Genomic DNA, 17204 nt, shown 5'->3' with positions numbered 1-17204 from the left:
CCGTGAAGCTCATGGCTTCCAGATGGAGACTGGAAGAAGGAAGGGGCAGAGTGGAAGGAGGTGGGTGCAGGAAAGACGAGGGAAGCCTGAGCTCTGGATCACTCCTGACTTCCTTGGAGTTTGCCATCTGACAGTGTGCCAGGCCTGAGGAGAGACAGCAGTTGTCCCTCTGAGACTGTGCCAGTGATGATTAGGAAGGAAGTCATTGTGAAATTGCCTTTTTACGAGAGCAGTGATGGGGTTCAGTAGCACAATATAAAAGAATGCCTAAGGTTTGACTGTCACAAGGGGCATAAACACTCTAGATGAATTTTGTCATCACTCCACAGGTGGTGTATCTGCAGCCTCAAATGGTAGACCTGAGGGCCTTCATTCTTCTCACATGTCTTGTCCTCTTACCAGAGGTGAGGGAGGGCTTAGCAGCCAACTTTGAGTAAATAACAGGCAAGTATAGTTTCAACAAATGTGGGTTAGGTTATGTTTCAACAGAAATGCTTTTCTTGGATCTATCTTCCAGGGTAAATGGGTTCGAATCTACCTGTTAACAAATAGAACTATTTAAGTCATGGTTCTCTGCTTATTAAACTATACCTTGGTTACAGTACTTAAATGTCTAAATATGATCTCTGAGCAATACAATAAAAGATAGCTTTGAGAATTAAGTAAGGCAATGTGAAAAGCAACTAGGAGAGTCCCTGGCCCAGACAAAAAGTTAACAAAATAAATGCTTTAACACTGAAAATAGCAATATTTAATAAACAGACATTCAGTGCAGCCATCGAATGACTTCTGTCGTGTTTCTCATTTATTTGCTGTAACATCATCCTCACTTATTCAAAGACTGGGGTCTGATTTTCTGTTGAGCATATGTCACTCTGGCACCTTGTGAAGACCAGGAGATATTCTAGACAAGGTACAATTTCACTTTTTTATGAGTCTAAAGGAAATGAGGCTACATGTAAGTGGAATCAAGAAATGATCAATTAAAAAAGCAGCTGTCTAAAGGAAAGATAATAAAATGAAAAGGACTGGGTAAACAGGATGCGGTATTGAGGTACTGGCACCAGGAAGCAGAGACGAAGACCTTCCAATACACTGTGGTTTGAAATGCTGGAGACTACCAAGTGTTACAGTGCCTGGCAAAGCCTCCCACCCAATGTCCAGCAGAGGAGGCGCCCTCAGCAACTGGGGAGGAAATAGGATGTAATGATTGCTTCAGGAGACAGTCAGTCTTCTGTCCTGGGCCTTTAACCCAGCTTGGCTTATTGGGTGACCTTGTGAAGACCAGGAGATATTCCAGACAAGATGCAATTTCACTTTTTTGATGAGTCTAAAGGAAATGAGGCTACATGAAAGTGGAATCAAGAAATGATCAATTAAAAAAACCTTTTCCCAAAGTTCTCATAGTATCACGTAGAGTTAATGAAGACATATTTGATAGATAGAAATTAGAACAGGGTTCACAAACATACTTGCTGGTGGTATTTAGGGTTCTGAAACATTAAGTTTTATGATTTTGGGAAGGTTTGCATTTTCAGATCCATGTAGTTCTAGCATCTCTGATCTTCACATTTGGCTACTTAAGGCCTGAGTACATGATTCCAGGTTTCAAATCAACCTTTGGCCCTATGTTAGAAATCAGACTGAAGTGAGTTTACTTAACTCTCACCAAATCTATTCAAGTAGGTACCTTTAAAGTTCCACAGAGATGGCTTTGCCAGCTTAACTATAATTTACTCAAGGGCACTGGCTAGTTTTTATTTTTAAAGAACATTTGTCAAAAACTAAATTTTGAGCTTCCCTTTAGTCCATCAACGTTGTAAAGCACTGAGTGGTGTCTGACCCTTATAACCTACCCAACCCATGTATGTAATTTAATCTAATCTAGGCATTGTTCACTTGGCTTGGTTCTCTGTCTACCCTTTGCCAGCCTCCAGAGGTCTCCTAAGGCCCTTTAGGAAGTCAGGAGTAAACTAGGTCCCCACATCTAATAACACAAACACCACCATCTCCAGCATTGTCACAGATATATATATATATATAGTCATGAATATTTACACCTAACAGGGGCTTTGTGCACAACTCTGAAAGACAAATGTTATTTCCAGTAATAGTTTATTGATTTCCAAATGCACAGGGGCGCCAAGTCCGAACATCCTGGGATAGCAGTAAATCTCTCTTACAAAATAATTTACAGTATGAAAATGATGTACTGAAACATTAACTCAGATGTGTAATTCCCTTGAAAGACCAAGTGTTCCCTTGTTTAGTGTAAAGGGTAGAAGACTAAGGAGGGAATGTGACTGTGTACACGAAAACAGGCAGAAGACAATGGAGTTGTTGGTTCTACCCACTCATGCGATGTGGCCTGTCACTGTAAAAGACTGGTCAGGTTTAACTTCCATAAAGTATACATCAGTGGTCCCCTCAAAGTCACACCAAGTCCAGCACCGACTCTGGCAGTTTCTCTATCAGCGTACTTCCAAATATCTTCATCTTTTTGACTTTCCTGCTCTGACACTTGTTCTGGTATTTCTGGTGTGTTCTCAGCCTCACATGGTCATGTAAGGCCAAGTGATCCAAATGATCTCCCTGTTTTCAGCTCCTAGGGCTCTTAGAATTCCTTAGGGTGGGGGCCTCAGAAACAATGCTGGGTAAAGGCAGGGTCAGTGAGATCTGCAGTCTCCCTGTGGGCTTGCTCCCTTAGGGCAGGGCTGGACTTGATTTAGATTGGGATTTTTGTCTTTAAAAAATAAACAAAAATTTAGATGTGCTCAACCCCCAGTAAACATGCAACCAATTTACAGAAAAGCTTGTACTGAACACTATAACATGAGAGCAGAATATAAGGAATCAGCAGGACATTTTCTCTGTGGGAGAAATGACTTCCTAGACTTTTGACTACTATAAGGTTATACATTCTGCAGCTGTACACTCAGACTCAAATGGAGTGACCAAAATGATCCAAGTCACCAAAATGACACCGCATCTAAATTCCCCATGAGATTAGACATAGTGGAAGGAGGTTAGGGTGCAATTTCCTTCCTGACTGTCACCTTGGCTTAGTGCTTTAAAAGTTGACACCTACCATTAGGAACTATTCTGGAACCCACACTCCAATTATCTGTTGACATTGTATGGAGTTAGAAGAAACCTTTGTGGTGGTATGTAAGATCACCAGGGTTGTTGTGAATCAACACTTAAATAATTAAACATTAAACACATAGTATGTGCATAAATCTCACTCTCATTCACACACACACACACACACACACACACACACACACACACACACACACACACACCCACCCACCCCAGGGAGTCTAAAGTCAGTGATTTGAATTGGCACCTTCTCACAGAGTACAGAACATGATAGCTGGGTTTACTAAAATATAAAGATTTGTTTTTTCTATAATGATGAAGCAGGAGATATTGAGGCTACTATCACCTTCACTAGGTCTGAAAACTTTACACTCTTCAAGGACAAACACACTTTTTTTTTTTTTTTGTGGGGATGGCACTGAAAAGAAAAGGTCCCCAGCTTCTGGAAGGATACTCAAGTTAACAATGAGTACTTACAATATCTACTAAAGCAGAGGAGTAAGGATATCTTGATGTTTTTGAAAAATAGTTTATAATGTGAATAGGCATACTGTACTGGGGGAACTGAAAGCCTCTTTCTCTCTCTGAATCTGTAGGTGAGTCATGGTACAGGGCAGAGGGCTAACTGTAAGGGAGAGTTATGTTCAAAACTAGTTCCAGTTTCCTGGCAACTACAAGACAAGAGATTTGTCCTTGGGCACACCTACAGAGTGCCTGGCTCCTAGACTGTCCTTTTGCTGATTGTCAGAGCTGAGAAGCCAAACGCTTTTTGGAACTGTCCTGGATATAGTGGTATCAAATCAAAGAACAAATCCCTCTAAGCACTCAGAAACTCAACATTCAGAAGGCTGCTGGGACTTGCCATGGGTACCCAACTCATTTCTGGAGACATTCTTACCTGTGTGTTCCTGATTTATCCCTAGCAATTTGGGTCAACTCTGCTGTCCACAGTCAGTCAGGACACACACAACTCTTAACTCACAATGACCTCAAAGGCAAGAAGCTTCCTGATGATGTGGCCTAAGACAAAGCAGCAGTCCCAGCTATGAGGAAGAAGTCTGCCCATTGAGAAAGCACCCTAGTTTTTACACTGATAAGCGCTGCCACAGGACCTGAGGGATCCGCAGAGCTGCTGTGCTGTGTTTAATGCTTTCCTGGTTAAAGTTTTATCAGGTGCTGGAAACTGCAGGAGCCCATAAAGCAAATCCAAATGCTTTCTAAGCAAAGGGGAAATGCTTTCCTTGAGGATCCCAGACAGATGATAATCTATAGAGACAACTTGGCAAATATTTTTATATTTCTGTTTGTAACCACTACATAAATGCTTGGATTCCCCAAATACTGATATAAAGTAATAGCATGATTAGGTGTGGAAAGCCAATGATCTGTCCATTGGTAATACAAGGTCAACATGTACAATGATTACTGGGGAAAGAACACAAGCTTCCAAATTCTGAAGTCTTTTCAATCTTCTGATTTTCTACATTCTTTCTAGAGTGGTTTTGGGCCTTCTTTTAGAATTTTTTAAAAAACAGAATATCATTGGAGGTTGTTAACTCAGGGTGTATTAAATTCTCCAATCTTTGTAGACAAATGGCAAAGTATCAAAATTGTCTAAGCCATATATCTATTAGCCACCAGTTTGGGAATATATATATCTTAAACTCCTCTCTGCCCTTATATCCTTATTTGTGTAGTGAGCTAGGATAATCCTAACCTAGAGCATCTAGGCTTGGCAGGTTCCTGGCTTCAAAAGAATTATCATTTTATAGCATGCACAGGATTGAACAATGATATAACTAAGTCTCCTACAGTAAGCACGTTGTTTCTGCCTCAGAACTATCCTGTACACACACATTAGCTACCCCTAGAGCTTTGTGCCAAGTACACAGGTTGTAGGCAAGCAGGCAGGCAGGAAAAGGGGGATATCCCCCAAGGCAGACTCCTTGATCTGCCGCAGAGACCCTGGAAATCTAGACCTTGGTCAATAACAACCCCAAGGCTGCTTGGATACAGTTCAGGCAGAATCTCAATGTGAATATGGAAATACCCCACAAGCAGGAGAAGGAATACACGGCCCACTTGCAAACAAGAGTTACCTTCCAAATCTCCTATTTTATCTAACAGTTTAAGGGCAGGAACATTCTCTTTTCTTAACTGCTTGTTCTATTAAATAATAAGATTATCCCCTGACTTCAAATCATTTGGTAAGAAAAACTCAGGTTTCAAGAAGATGTGGTGTACACATGTGAGCTTGTGGTTGGTATATCCCAGTATAGCACTGTGTCCTTGACCCTGAAAAGTGTGGGTGTAAGGAACGTGATCTAGGAATGGGAGAAGGCCAGGAAATCCAGCTCTGGGGCATGCCTGCTCATGCTACACAGGAGGGGAGAGCTGGGTGTGGGAGGGGAAGTGAAAGCCTGCTGCAGGGGCAGGGAGGGTTCCAATTATAGTAAATAGAGGGAATGTTTGCTGGCAGATAGTCCTGAATCCAGCTAGCCAGCGAGTGGCAAGGATTCTCCTCACAGTGTACTGAAGCCACAGTAGGCTAACCTGGGGGTGGAACTGGCAAATTTTACAGTGACTATTCCCACTGGTAATAAACATGCCAGCTTTCTATGTTGTGGCAGGCCTATTAATCCATATAGCTAGCCCAAGAATTTAGGTTTTTTTATCAGATGCGTTAGTGACCATTTTGGAAAATCTGGGCAATCTGAATTCTGAAACACTGATTTCAATTTTTAATCAGATTTCTTTGCTCCTTTCCCCTCACACTCCTTAAAGTCATTCCCTTCCTACCTCTTCAATCACTTTTTCCATTTCCACAGCACTGAATTATGAATCTGAAGTCCTAGATAACCTCACATACTAAAAATATCTTCTTTTCTAGCTCTGGACTCTCTCTTCAAGCCCATTTTCCACCCAGCTGCCCTAATGTCTTTCACAAAGGCAGAACTGGATTACGAGAGACTGTCTAATGAGTCAGTGTGGTCCTGCTTTCAGCTTCAGTACCAACAAAGTGGGTTTTCTGTTTGCAGATAAGGAAAAAAACTGATTTCCTTTCAAGGTATTCTAGAACCTTCCTAAGGAGTGAACTGATACTGTTTGTTGACTTGCACAATATTTCAGGGACTGGCTTTCCTGAGTAAGTCAGTTCAAAGTGGCCTTTGGGAAGTTGCCTGAAGAGCCTCCAAGCTGACCAAAGTAACTCTTCCTGTGACCTACCACACAAGAACAAGAAGCACACAGTCAGTATGCATAAAACTTGTTGTCCCTTGAAGACATGTGTGCCTGCTGTGGACCTGGGGACATATCCAGTGGAAGAAGTTTGTTGCCAGGCAGCTTTCACAGATATCAGAAGCCATTACATACACGCTGTCACATACACACAGGGAAGGGGTGTTTTCCACGAGGGATGGGAAGTCTTCATGTGTCCTCTTCTTCACTGGCACCACTACAAAAGAAAAAGAAAAACAGCTGAGTTCAGACATCAGTCACAGAAGGGAGGCAAAACAATAAATATACAGGTGAACAATCTCATGCTACTAATTGCCACAACTGAGCAGTAGTGCCTGACTTTCTTTGATTTCTGATTTCTACATTTAACTACAGTGATCATGAAAATTAAAAACTTACTATCTTAGGTTGTGAGAGGATCAAATAAGAACACATGCAAAATACACAGTACCCAATATACAGTGAGTAAAGGAGCAAGGGGCATCACCAGATTTAGAATTTTAATTAGCAAAATAAACTGCTAATAGAAATCCAAAGTTTGATTTCCTCCAGGTGTCAGGCCACCTATTATTAGGTCAACGTCAGCAAAACAAGAAGCAGCAATGAATGGTGCTCTGCACTGGGTGGAGCCAAGGTCTCACCCATGCTGCAGTCAGTTTTCAGGAAGTGCTCTGCCTTACAGGACACTGGGTCATTCTCTGTTCCTTCCTTCCTTGCCCTTACCACATTTATAGTTTGGTATTTATTCTCATTCCCCCTTCTACTGAAGCACATAGCACTAATACTATTTTACTAATGATTGCTATCTAGAAGTTGTATAATGAACACACAGAAGTGCTCAACAATGACTTCTAAGAAGAACAGAAAGGGTGGCAGGAATAGACAGGCTTGAAAAGAATAGTCACAGCCAGTACTGATGTAACCTAACCAGAGGACTCCAGTGTCAGTGTTTCAGAGACAAAACACAAATGTCCAGCCCCAAAGGCATGGCTACCACTTCAGATGCTCAGAGTTAAGTACCACTGGTCCTGGGAAAGAAAGGCAGCAGGATGAGCACACATACAGAAGGGCAAAGTCAGCAAACCTGCTTAGGCACTCCTCATTTACTTCTAGATTCAAACACGGACAAGAGCCAACTTGATTTCCTGCTTACTGAACCTGAATACAGAAATTCCATGACCTGGAACTTGGTTGTTCACCCATTCTTTCTATCACTCCTCACTCTAATCCCAGGATATTGGAATTATTATTTTCTGCACTTCCCAGATGAAGAAAGTGAAGCTCTTCAAGTAAGAACTGAGGGTCCTTTGGGATCAAGGTTTGATTAAGGCTGGAAATCTAAGGATTCAAGTTGGTAGAGACAGAAATGGTTTGTAGTGTATTCACTCCCAGCTCTGACCTGTTCATGTTCTCAGAAAGGATTATTTTTGTCTACCCAAATCTGTGCTCTTTGTTTCCATAAGAGGAAACAGTCAATAGAAAGTATTCTAGCAGCAGGGTTCTAGTACTTCCAAGGTACAAACACTTAAGATACAGGCCTATGATTAAGGGGAGTGTACTCCAGAAGCCAGAGGAGCCAATTCAGTAATATGCCACATCAGAATTCTGCCTTACTCTTTTCCTACTGGTTGTCCAGTCATGGAAGAAAGGATGCATGTAGGCAGGGCTGACCAGAGGACTGTCATTAGAGCAGTATTTGGTGGCATCGGTCCCAAAGGGGACAAAGGATCTTTTATAAAAAGATTGTGGCCATAATCAAAGCATAGATAAAATTGGCCCATATTCTCCCCCTTGGTATTATGTTCAGAGCAAGCTCTTTTTGTTTCTGTCAGTCTTACTTCAAATATGGGAGGACTGATGGTGACTATGCCCTTTCATTGAGCTGCAGTTCACTTTTTAGTATTCTTGAGATAAAGCATTCATGAACCTACTGAAATTGTATTCAGAGTTTTGTCTGTGTGTCCCTTTGTCTGAGAAAGGCCATGATTTTCATCATAGTCTTAGAGGTCAATAACCCTAACCCCAAACTGAGAATATCAAATCATGTATGATTTATTTTTTATTTATTTATTTTTTTGGGGTGGTGGGGGGAGAGTTAGTTTGAGAAAGGGTTTCTCTGTGTAGCCCTGACTGTCCTGGAACTCTGTAGACCAGGCTGGCCTTGAACTCAGAGATCTACCTGCCTCTGCCTCCCAAGCACTGGGATTAAAGGCATGTGCTACCAATGCCTGGCTTAGTGTTCAGGCTATAAAACTATATTGAACTTGGAGTCTACCAGGGAAAAGGTCAGAGGTATTGACTGACAAAAATCTATTCTCATTACCCTAAGAGAGATCTGTTCCTGGACCTGAAAGGGAATTATCTCACTGTTTAGAGCATGAGACTCCATGACTCTGACATGTCATTTACTGATTTCATCAACTGCTAAATATTTATTGATTGTCTGGATGTCAGGTCCAGAATAAATAAGAAGGGCATAGTAGTCACCCATATGGACATCACAGCTTTGGTGTGATGGATGGGGGGGTGTGTTAAAGAAAAAGAAAGCATATTTTTGCAGAGCAACCTGTTTCTCATGATAAAAAAGAGGACCTTAAATGTGTAGCCCAGATTACCCCAACTGGTATATGGTCTCTTCTAGTGGGTTACCCATAACTTCCATTTCCTCTCTGTTCTGTTATTACTTATTACATGAGCCAGCACATGTTCATATGATTTTATCTGAAATGCTGTAAAATCTCCATCTTCTCCAAGTGGAACAGCACAGCCTTCCTCTTCAGATACCCATATGCTACCCCAGAAACACCTATTGTTACACAGAAGTCTACAACTGGACTGGGGATTGTAGAAGTTACAGAGATCTTCTAGGTGTCCATTTAATATATCAATTTTTAGTGAATGAGGACATCAGGCAGACAGCCATTCTGTCCATTCTACTGAGATCCTTTAGGGAGGGGCAGCATTATATAATGACTCTGAGGTCATGAGACTGAGTTTAAATTCTTAGTGAATCCTAACTTTCTCATGGTAGTGCTATATATCTTAGTGTTATAGTCAGAGCTTTATAACATAATAAAAGGAACTGGACCCTTCCTTTAAAAAATGAAAAATCAAATTTTGTCTTCTAACCTTCCCTCAATACCTTTTATTTGGCATCTGAAACTATTATATTTTAGATTAAACATGTTACCTCTAAATTTCCTTCAGAGATATGAGATGAAACAGGTTTGTTTGTTTTTTAATGTGTATGTGGGGTGGTGTGTGTGTGTCCCTCTGTGTGTTTCTGTGATATGTGGAGGCTGGAGGTTGATGTTGGTTGTCTACCTCTATAAATCCCCACTTTAGTTTTGAGACAGTCTTACAGTGAACCCAAAGCTTACCATTTCAATTAGAATAAATGTCAGCAAGCCTGTGGCATCTGCCTGTCACCACTCTTCCCGTAGTACAGACATAAAATGCCACTCATGTGAACTCTGAGTTTCCAAATTTAGGTCCTCATGCATTTGCTGGTACCCATGCATTGAACCATCTTCCTAACCATTATCTTTTTTATTGAATAACAACTTCATAGTCAATGTAATACAGGGATTGGACAGAAAGTTTCATGGTTGTGACCATTGTAAGGAGGTTTCTGGAAAACTTTTCCCTTGTTAAGGCTGGTAAGAGAAACTCCAAAACAGATAAAGCTAAGTTCCTCTCCAAATAAAATACTTGTTGAGCTCATTAATTGGCTCTTAATTGCAGAGCTATTCTAGTCCCATGCTCCTCCCCCTTTTTACCTTTTCTATCCATCCTGAAGGCTGGTCAAGTTCTACCATCTGTTTTCCTAGCTGGGCGCAAACACTGGGTTGATCAGGACCAAGAACAGCCTGAAGACAAGCTCTGATCTGAGAAAAAAACTTCATGGTTCCTACTTCTCTTGAGGTTCTTTAAAAAGTAATGCTTTGCTTCAGCCTCACTCACCTTCCTTTTCAAGCCATGGGAAAGAAAAGGAAAAGGTCTTTACTTTCTCTACACTGGTAACTTATATTTTAATTTTCCTTTTCTTTGATAACTACCATGATTTACAAAGGCCTAACTTAATGGTCCATAAGCATAACAATAGCTTCTAGTACTGGTATCTCCATTCTGCAGGTAAAAACTTAGGGGCTGGGGCTGGTAAGATGGCTCAATAGGGAAGAACACTGGCTGCTCCTCCAGAACTCATATTCAACTCCCAACATCCACATGGTAGCTCACAACAGTCTTATAATTCCAGTTCCAAAGGGTTCAACACTCTTCAGGTCTCTGCAGTTACCAGGTAGTACACAGACATACATGCAGGCAAAACATAATACACATAAAATAAAAGCCAATAAATCTTTTAAAAAAGGATTGGTATGCTACTATAGATTCTGGTAGACATAATTTCCATTTTACAAAGGAGAAAACTGAGGTCCAAGGATGTTACACGATTTATTTGTTCAATGTTCACTGCTTGTAAATGATAGATCTAGGTGAAACAATCAACTTCCAGACACCCAAGAAAGAGGTGAATTTTCAATCTTTTAACCCCTCCTCTTTCCAGCCCTATAGCAAGTAGTGGTGATTCAAGATGGTTGAGATTTTTTTTTAACACCTGAAAAACGGGACAGTAATATTCACCATCACGTTTTGTAGTGAATTAATTAAGTGTGCAGTGATTTTTTTTTTTGTAAGATTAAAAACAAAACAGCAACAAAAAGCCAGGTAGGAAAGCCTATAGAAGAAAAAAATACAGATCTGGTTTGTCTTGCAGCCTCACAGCTGCACCTGTGTCTCTCCAATCTATTTAGAGTCTCTGAGTGTAGCTTTTGACCAAGCATCAAGTTTGATCCCTGTGAACCTAGCAGCCATTTTCACGGTGATGCTCCTCACACTCACATACAAGTGTGTGTAAAGCCGTGCTTCTCTGGAAAAGCACAAGTATTTCAGCCAGTGTCCTGCTACAGGGAAGTAAATGAGTGGAAGCAACGGTCAGGCTCCTTAGCCTGCTGATACTACAACTGCTTTAGAACAACCTTTTTGAGGAACAAATCCTTTGTTGCTGCCAGATAAGAACTGAAGTTACTTCAAGAAAGAAAAAAAATCAAAATATAACTTTTTGGATGTCTTATTTATACTAAATGGGTACTACTTCTATGAAAAAAGAAAAAATACTTTCCATAGCACCAGTTTCCTATTCAAGCATCAGTTATGAACATTTTCCTTATCAAGAAATATATTTCTTTAAGATTATGATTCATGATTGAAATGCATATATTTAGAATAGCAAATATTGGATATTTAAAGGATTTCTATCTTTTCACTATTTCCCATATCTTTGTGACATATATCGATGCAGATGAATTATCCTTAATAATTTCCAAAAGAAAATATCAGAAGAGAAACTCCTGGGTCAAAAGATACTATTTGTGTTTTTAAAATAGACTTTAAATTTTAGAAAGACTTTTGATTAATAAAAGAAATTATGCTTCACTTTCCCTATTATCAACATGAAATGTTCAAATCTTGCCATTTTCTGTTGCAGGAAACCACATTTAATGATCTTGATTCCTCGGGCTCCTGGTGACTGTCATAGCTGGTATAGTATGGCTTAGATATTTTGTAAGTCTCCTTCAGTTGGGATCTGCTGAATGTCTTGCTTATGATTACAGGGGTTTGAAAGGAAAATTAAAGTGCAATCAGCATCATGTACTAGCAAAGGTTCAAGTTCAATATAACTTCCCACTGTAAAAGCTGATCATAACCACTGGCTCCAATAGTGATTGTCAAATTTTTCAGGAGGAAATGCCAGGAAAACCTGCTGAGTTATGACACCAATGTTATCATAAAGTGTGAGGGGAACCAACACAAAGAGACAAACATGCCAGGCAGAAAGAGCTTAAGTGAGAAGTTTTAGTAGAAGGGGGAGGGGGAAAAGAAGAGAAAAGAGGTAAAAAGACACAGAGACAGACAGAGAAAACAGAAGAGAAGAGGGAAACAGGAAAAGTCCTGTCTGCCCTACAAGAAAAGCAAGAAAGAGAGTAAGTGGGCTGAGGTCTTTCTTTTAAAGGGGTCCTTTGACCAGAGTACTGCCTGAGTACATTCTGCCCAGTGACAGGGGCAGGCCAGCATAATGCCTGAATCCTTACATTACTTACTATGTAAGAAAGTTACTATGAGTAGCCCAAACTTGTTCCTTCTCTCCTTAAAGAGTATTTACATAAATCATCTGAAATCTTTTTTGAACATAAGATTTGTCTCTTCTTCTTCTACTCACCTATTCAGTCACTTATATCAGTGTAGACTCCTGGGCATTAATTTTATACTTGGGGTTATAATCTAAACCTATTTTGTTATTCAGCTTTGGCCTGTGGAGAGCTTTTAGTTAGTTCTTAGCTTCCCTTGATATTTCTTCTCCAATGTGAACTTTTTTGGCTTGCTTTTCAGCTCCTCCAGGTTTTGTCTATGTTCGTCCCACTTCTTAGAACCAGCTATTTCTCCAACATGTCAAAGACATATGTTTCTAAAGGCTCTTGATACATTACTGTTAAAATGTGTGGCAGAAATCATTGTGTTCTAATTTATAATCATTATTTACACAGAGATGAGAATGACCATTTTCCCAACACCCCTGCCACAAATAGGATGTTTTCAAAGTACATGCAGGAAACTGAAGTAGTGTGGAAATAAGTCTCTGTGTGCAAGTATCTGTGAGAGAAAAACACCAGGAGGGCTGTTAATTTTTCCTTTTTCTGCCACTATATTGGCTGTCTGCAACCTTCCTTCCTTCCCTCAACACTTCCCGACCTCATCCCTACTGATTTCCTGTGGTGAGGATTGAAAAGAACCTTCCATACCCTCTACCAGAGCCCATGTAACTCTATGGGAGAAGAAGAAAATAGCCCAAATGTTTGCCTTTCCTGCTTCCTCTATCTTCAGGAAATCACCTGATCCACTTTCCTCATCTTCTCTTGGCATATGAATGGTATGATGAAAACCAAACCTCTTAAAACACACACACACACACACACACACACACACACACACACACACACACACAGACCTAAAATTTAATAAAATCTGCAGCTTCAAATTTTCTGTTGCCCCAAGCTGCTAGATCTTGTAAGTAACCAAGGGAATGGAGAAAGGATCAATAAATAAATGTGCTTGACACTAAATCTCATCTCTATATGGAAAGTTCTCTCGTTCTCTCTCTCTCTCTCTCTCTCTCTCTCTCTCTCTCTCTCTCTCTCTCTCTCTCTCTCTGTGTGTGTGTACACACGCACACACACACGCATGCTCACATTATTTCAATAGTTTTGAGTCTCATGATGATTGTGGGATAAGGTGTGAAAATCTGTAGACCATTGTAAGTTGGAAGAACTCTTTAAAAAACTAATACTACTTCTCCTATGGCTAAGAATTATGAATGCTGATCTAGCAGTCGCTCCCCATCTTAGACTTAAAAGCCATATTAAAAACAAACTAGGTTTCATTACTATGATTAAATATCTGTTGAAATTTCAAGGATTGGGCTTTAACTACAAATGGTTCTGTATTGCATGTTCCAAGAATGACAATCATGTCTTGGTTAAAAAAAAAAAAAAAAGGTTGTTTATAACCATCTTTCAAACCTACCTTTAGTTCAAAAGGTTATATGACCACCTATGACTACCTTGTTATGCCCACGTTGCAATCATGTCTTTGTTTCAGGAGGTCATTAGGACCAATTGTTAATGCTTATGCTCCTGTAACCCTGCCTATTTTGCCCACTAAATTCTCCATTTGGAACCCCCCTAAGCCTTGTCTTCCTCACATCCAATGCTGAACTCTTAAACTCTGCCTTAGGGAGAGGCAGCCCATGCATATAAATAAAAAGCTTACTTTAATTAATTTGGCTATGATGATTTGGGAAAGCGATCTGTCTCCTCCCATCTTTGTTTGGGGTTAACAAAACATATCTTCTGGTTTTGAGTCATAGCTCTACCATTTAGTAGTAAGGGCTTTTGAATTCTAAGCTTTTACTTGAAAACGTAGGACAAATTAGTAAGTAGCTACTTTAAAGAGTTGCTAAAAGGATTAAACCACACACACACACACACACACACACACACACACATACACACACACACACACACCGAGTTCTATAATATCTGGCACATTTTAGGTACCTGATATTCTTTGAAGTTATAAATGGATATGTAATGGTCAAAATGACTCCATAAAGTATGAATGTTCTGAGACATCTCCTTAGCAGACCATGGGTCACTTGTGATGCTAGAGACACTGCCCAGAAATCTCACATGTTGTTAACAGCTTGTTTCTACAGGTAAACAAAAAGCCCATTTTCTTAATTGTCACTGAAATAATGATGTGTATATAATCATTCCAACACCAAGTGTGAATCAAAATGCTGTATCATAAACATGATTGCTCTTATTAAAAAAAAAAAAATAGCCATGTTGGTAAAGGGCAGGCCTGGTTAATGAATGGACTAGCAAAACTGTTATCACTGAGGACTGTCTTAGATACTTTGCTATTGCTGTGATAAAACAGCATGACCAAAGCAACTTATTGAAGAAAGTTTTGGGGGCTTACAATTTTGGAAGATTAAAGTCTATGACCACAAAGGCAAGGAACATGGCCAGCAGGAGACAGGCAAGCACGGCACTGAAGCAGTATCTGAGGACTTATATTTTGATCTATAAGTACTAGAGCTAACTGGGAATGGCATGTACTTTTGAAACTTCAGAGTTCACCTCCAGTGGCATACCTTCTTCAACAAAGTCATACCCATTAATCCTTCCCAAACAGTTCCATCAACTGGGGACCAAGTATTCAAACATGTGAGCCTATGGGGGCCTCTCTCATTCAAACCCTTACACGGACACAGCAGAGGCAAGCTTATGTCTAACATTCCCAACAAAGAAATCTCAAAAACCAATTTATCTCCATAAAGAAAAGATTTATGCTCATGAAGAAAAGTTCTCATCTTGCTTCCCTATTAACCAGCTACATGTTTGGAATCTTCCAGTGTTCTGTAACTTAGCTGCAAGTTGTTCTCAACACAGACTCAAATTTCAAGACCGACTCATTTACCCCTCAACCTTAATGACCTTTGATGGGAGAGAGGTAGGATGTCCTTAACTCTTCCAGGCCATCATGATGTTTAAAGAGTCTTTAAGCCACTGCTAACTGATGGGAGATGTCATTCTGTAAATATGTTTCTCATACTGGTTAATGAATAAAGCACTGTTGGCCAATAGGAAAGCAAGACAGGCAGAACTAGGGGACAAGGAGGAAAGAGGAAGTAGTAAGGGGGAGTCAGCATGGGGAGACCGGAGAGAACAGAGGTCCTGCCCCACTCTCTGGTAAGATGAGACCATGTGGAAATACTTAGATTAATAGAAATGGGTTAATACTTAAGACAGAGCTAGCTGATAAGAAAGTAGTACCTAGCCAACAGCATTATATCTAATACGGGGTCTCTGTGTGTTATTTGGGGCAGGCATGGCGGTGGGCCCAGGCCTGGGGGACCAGACTGGCTGCAGGAAAAAACTACTCATAACAGCTAACCCTCTCTCATTCTGATGAAATGTCAGCTGAAGCTTGACAGTAGGGGGAGAGCTGCACTGGAACGGTGGTTGTGCTAGTAGTGGAAAAAATGCACGCTAATCTTCAAGACCCCATTCTGGCACACATAAAAGGCCTCTTTTAACAAAGGTTTCCACAGTGGTTAAGAGGATACATGATAAAATTCACTCTAGGAATGGTATGATTATTTGTTAGATACTGAGCCAACATTTTTACACTTGGTTTTACAATGAAGAAAATGAAGAACAGAGTAAGAAAAGTATCATCTCAAGGTCCTAGAGCAAGCACAACTGCAACTACAATCAAGGCCCATCCCTTGTTTTTAACTCTATGGGGGGGGGGCGCGGCGGGGACGGGACGACGACACTGGGGGGGGTGAGGACGGGGACGGACGGATGTACTCAATGATGGCTAGGCAATCTATTATAAATATCTCAGCATCTACCCCACTAGTTTCCACCTGATGCCTCAATGCTAAAGATTTTCCAAAGCCCTGGCTGACTTAAAACTCCACTGTGTTTACAACTGCTAGAAAACTTCCTCATGTCATGGAGAATTCCCAATAGCCTTGTCAAAAGGGGGTGGAAGGGCAGCTAGGTTTTTTCCCTTTTCAGTTTTTACAATTACAGTTTGTCTCAACTTTCCTGTTATAACCATGCTTCCAGCAAACAGCCAAGCAAAAGACCTGCCACCAAGGCACAAGAGCAGAATTACTCAGGACACTTAGAACAGAGTCCCTTTAGGTCAATTTCAGTTCTGTCCATCCAGGTCAGAAGCACTAGACTGCTTTTTATTCACTTCCACAGTAGTGCTTTTAAGCGTTTGGCTCTTTTTCTTTCTTCCCTTCTGGAAAATGGAATCTAAATTAAGCTCAGATGGTGTGCCTTGGTCTATCTCGAGGAACTAGTGAAGGCAGTCTAAAAAGCCTACTTTGTCCTTGCAGCCTTCGTGGGGCTTAAGGGCTCTACATAGCTTAAGTACATTGTAAATGCCAGTCTCTCTCACTTGAGCTTCTTGGAGAATGATTGTAGTCTTCATCCACCCAGTGTTCAGTAGCACTTAGCTCACATGTTCCTGGTAGCATACCCCTCATTTAGCTGCTGAGGTGAAAGGTGGAGAAGGTGGACTTTCAAGCCAGAAACCACATCTAACAGAAAATAAGACCTTCCCCTAGTGTTATTGAGCTGTCTGTTTGGCACACCCTTACGGAAGGTGGTACAAGATGCTAGCATTACCTACATAAGAGTATGACCAAGAACCCTGACCAG

General features: G+C 40.6%; 1 protein-coding gene across 1 annotated transcript in view; it reads right to left on the bottom strand.

Moving 5' to 3' along the window:
* Positions 1-5820: 5820 nt before the first annotated feature.
* Trim44 (tripartite motif containing 44) overlaps positions 5821-17204 on the bottom strand; it is a 98909-nt gene continuing 87525 nt past the window's right edge. The window contains exon 5 of the mRNA XM_051184088.1: positions 5821-6556. Within this exon, the coding sequence (XP_051040045.1) occupies positions 6529-6556 (28 nt within the window). The 3' untranslated portion in view covers positions 5821-6528. The remainder of the gene's footprint in view (positions 6557-17204) is intronic.

The sequence above is a fragment of the Phodopus roborovskii genome, unplaced genomic scaffold (assembly GCF_943737965.1).
Source record: "Phodopus roborovskii unplaced genomic scaffold, PHOROB, whole genome shotgun sequence".
NCBI classification, from domain to species: Eukaryota; Metazoa; Chordata; class Mammalia; order Rodentia; family Cricetidae; genus Phodopus; species Phodopus roborovskii.
The sequence above is the reverse complement of the archived record's forward strand: the minus strand, read 5'-3'. Positions and strand labels throughout refer to the sequence as shown.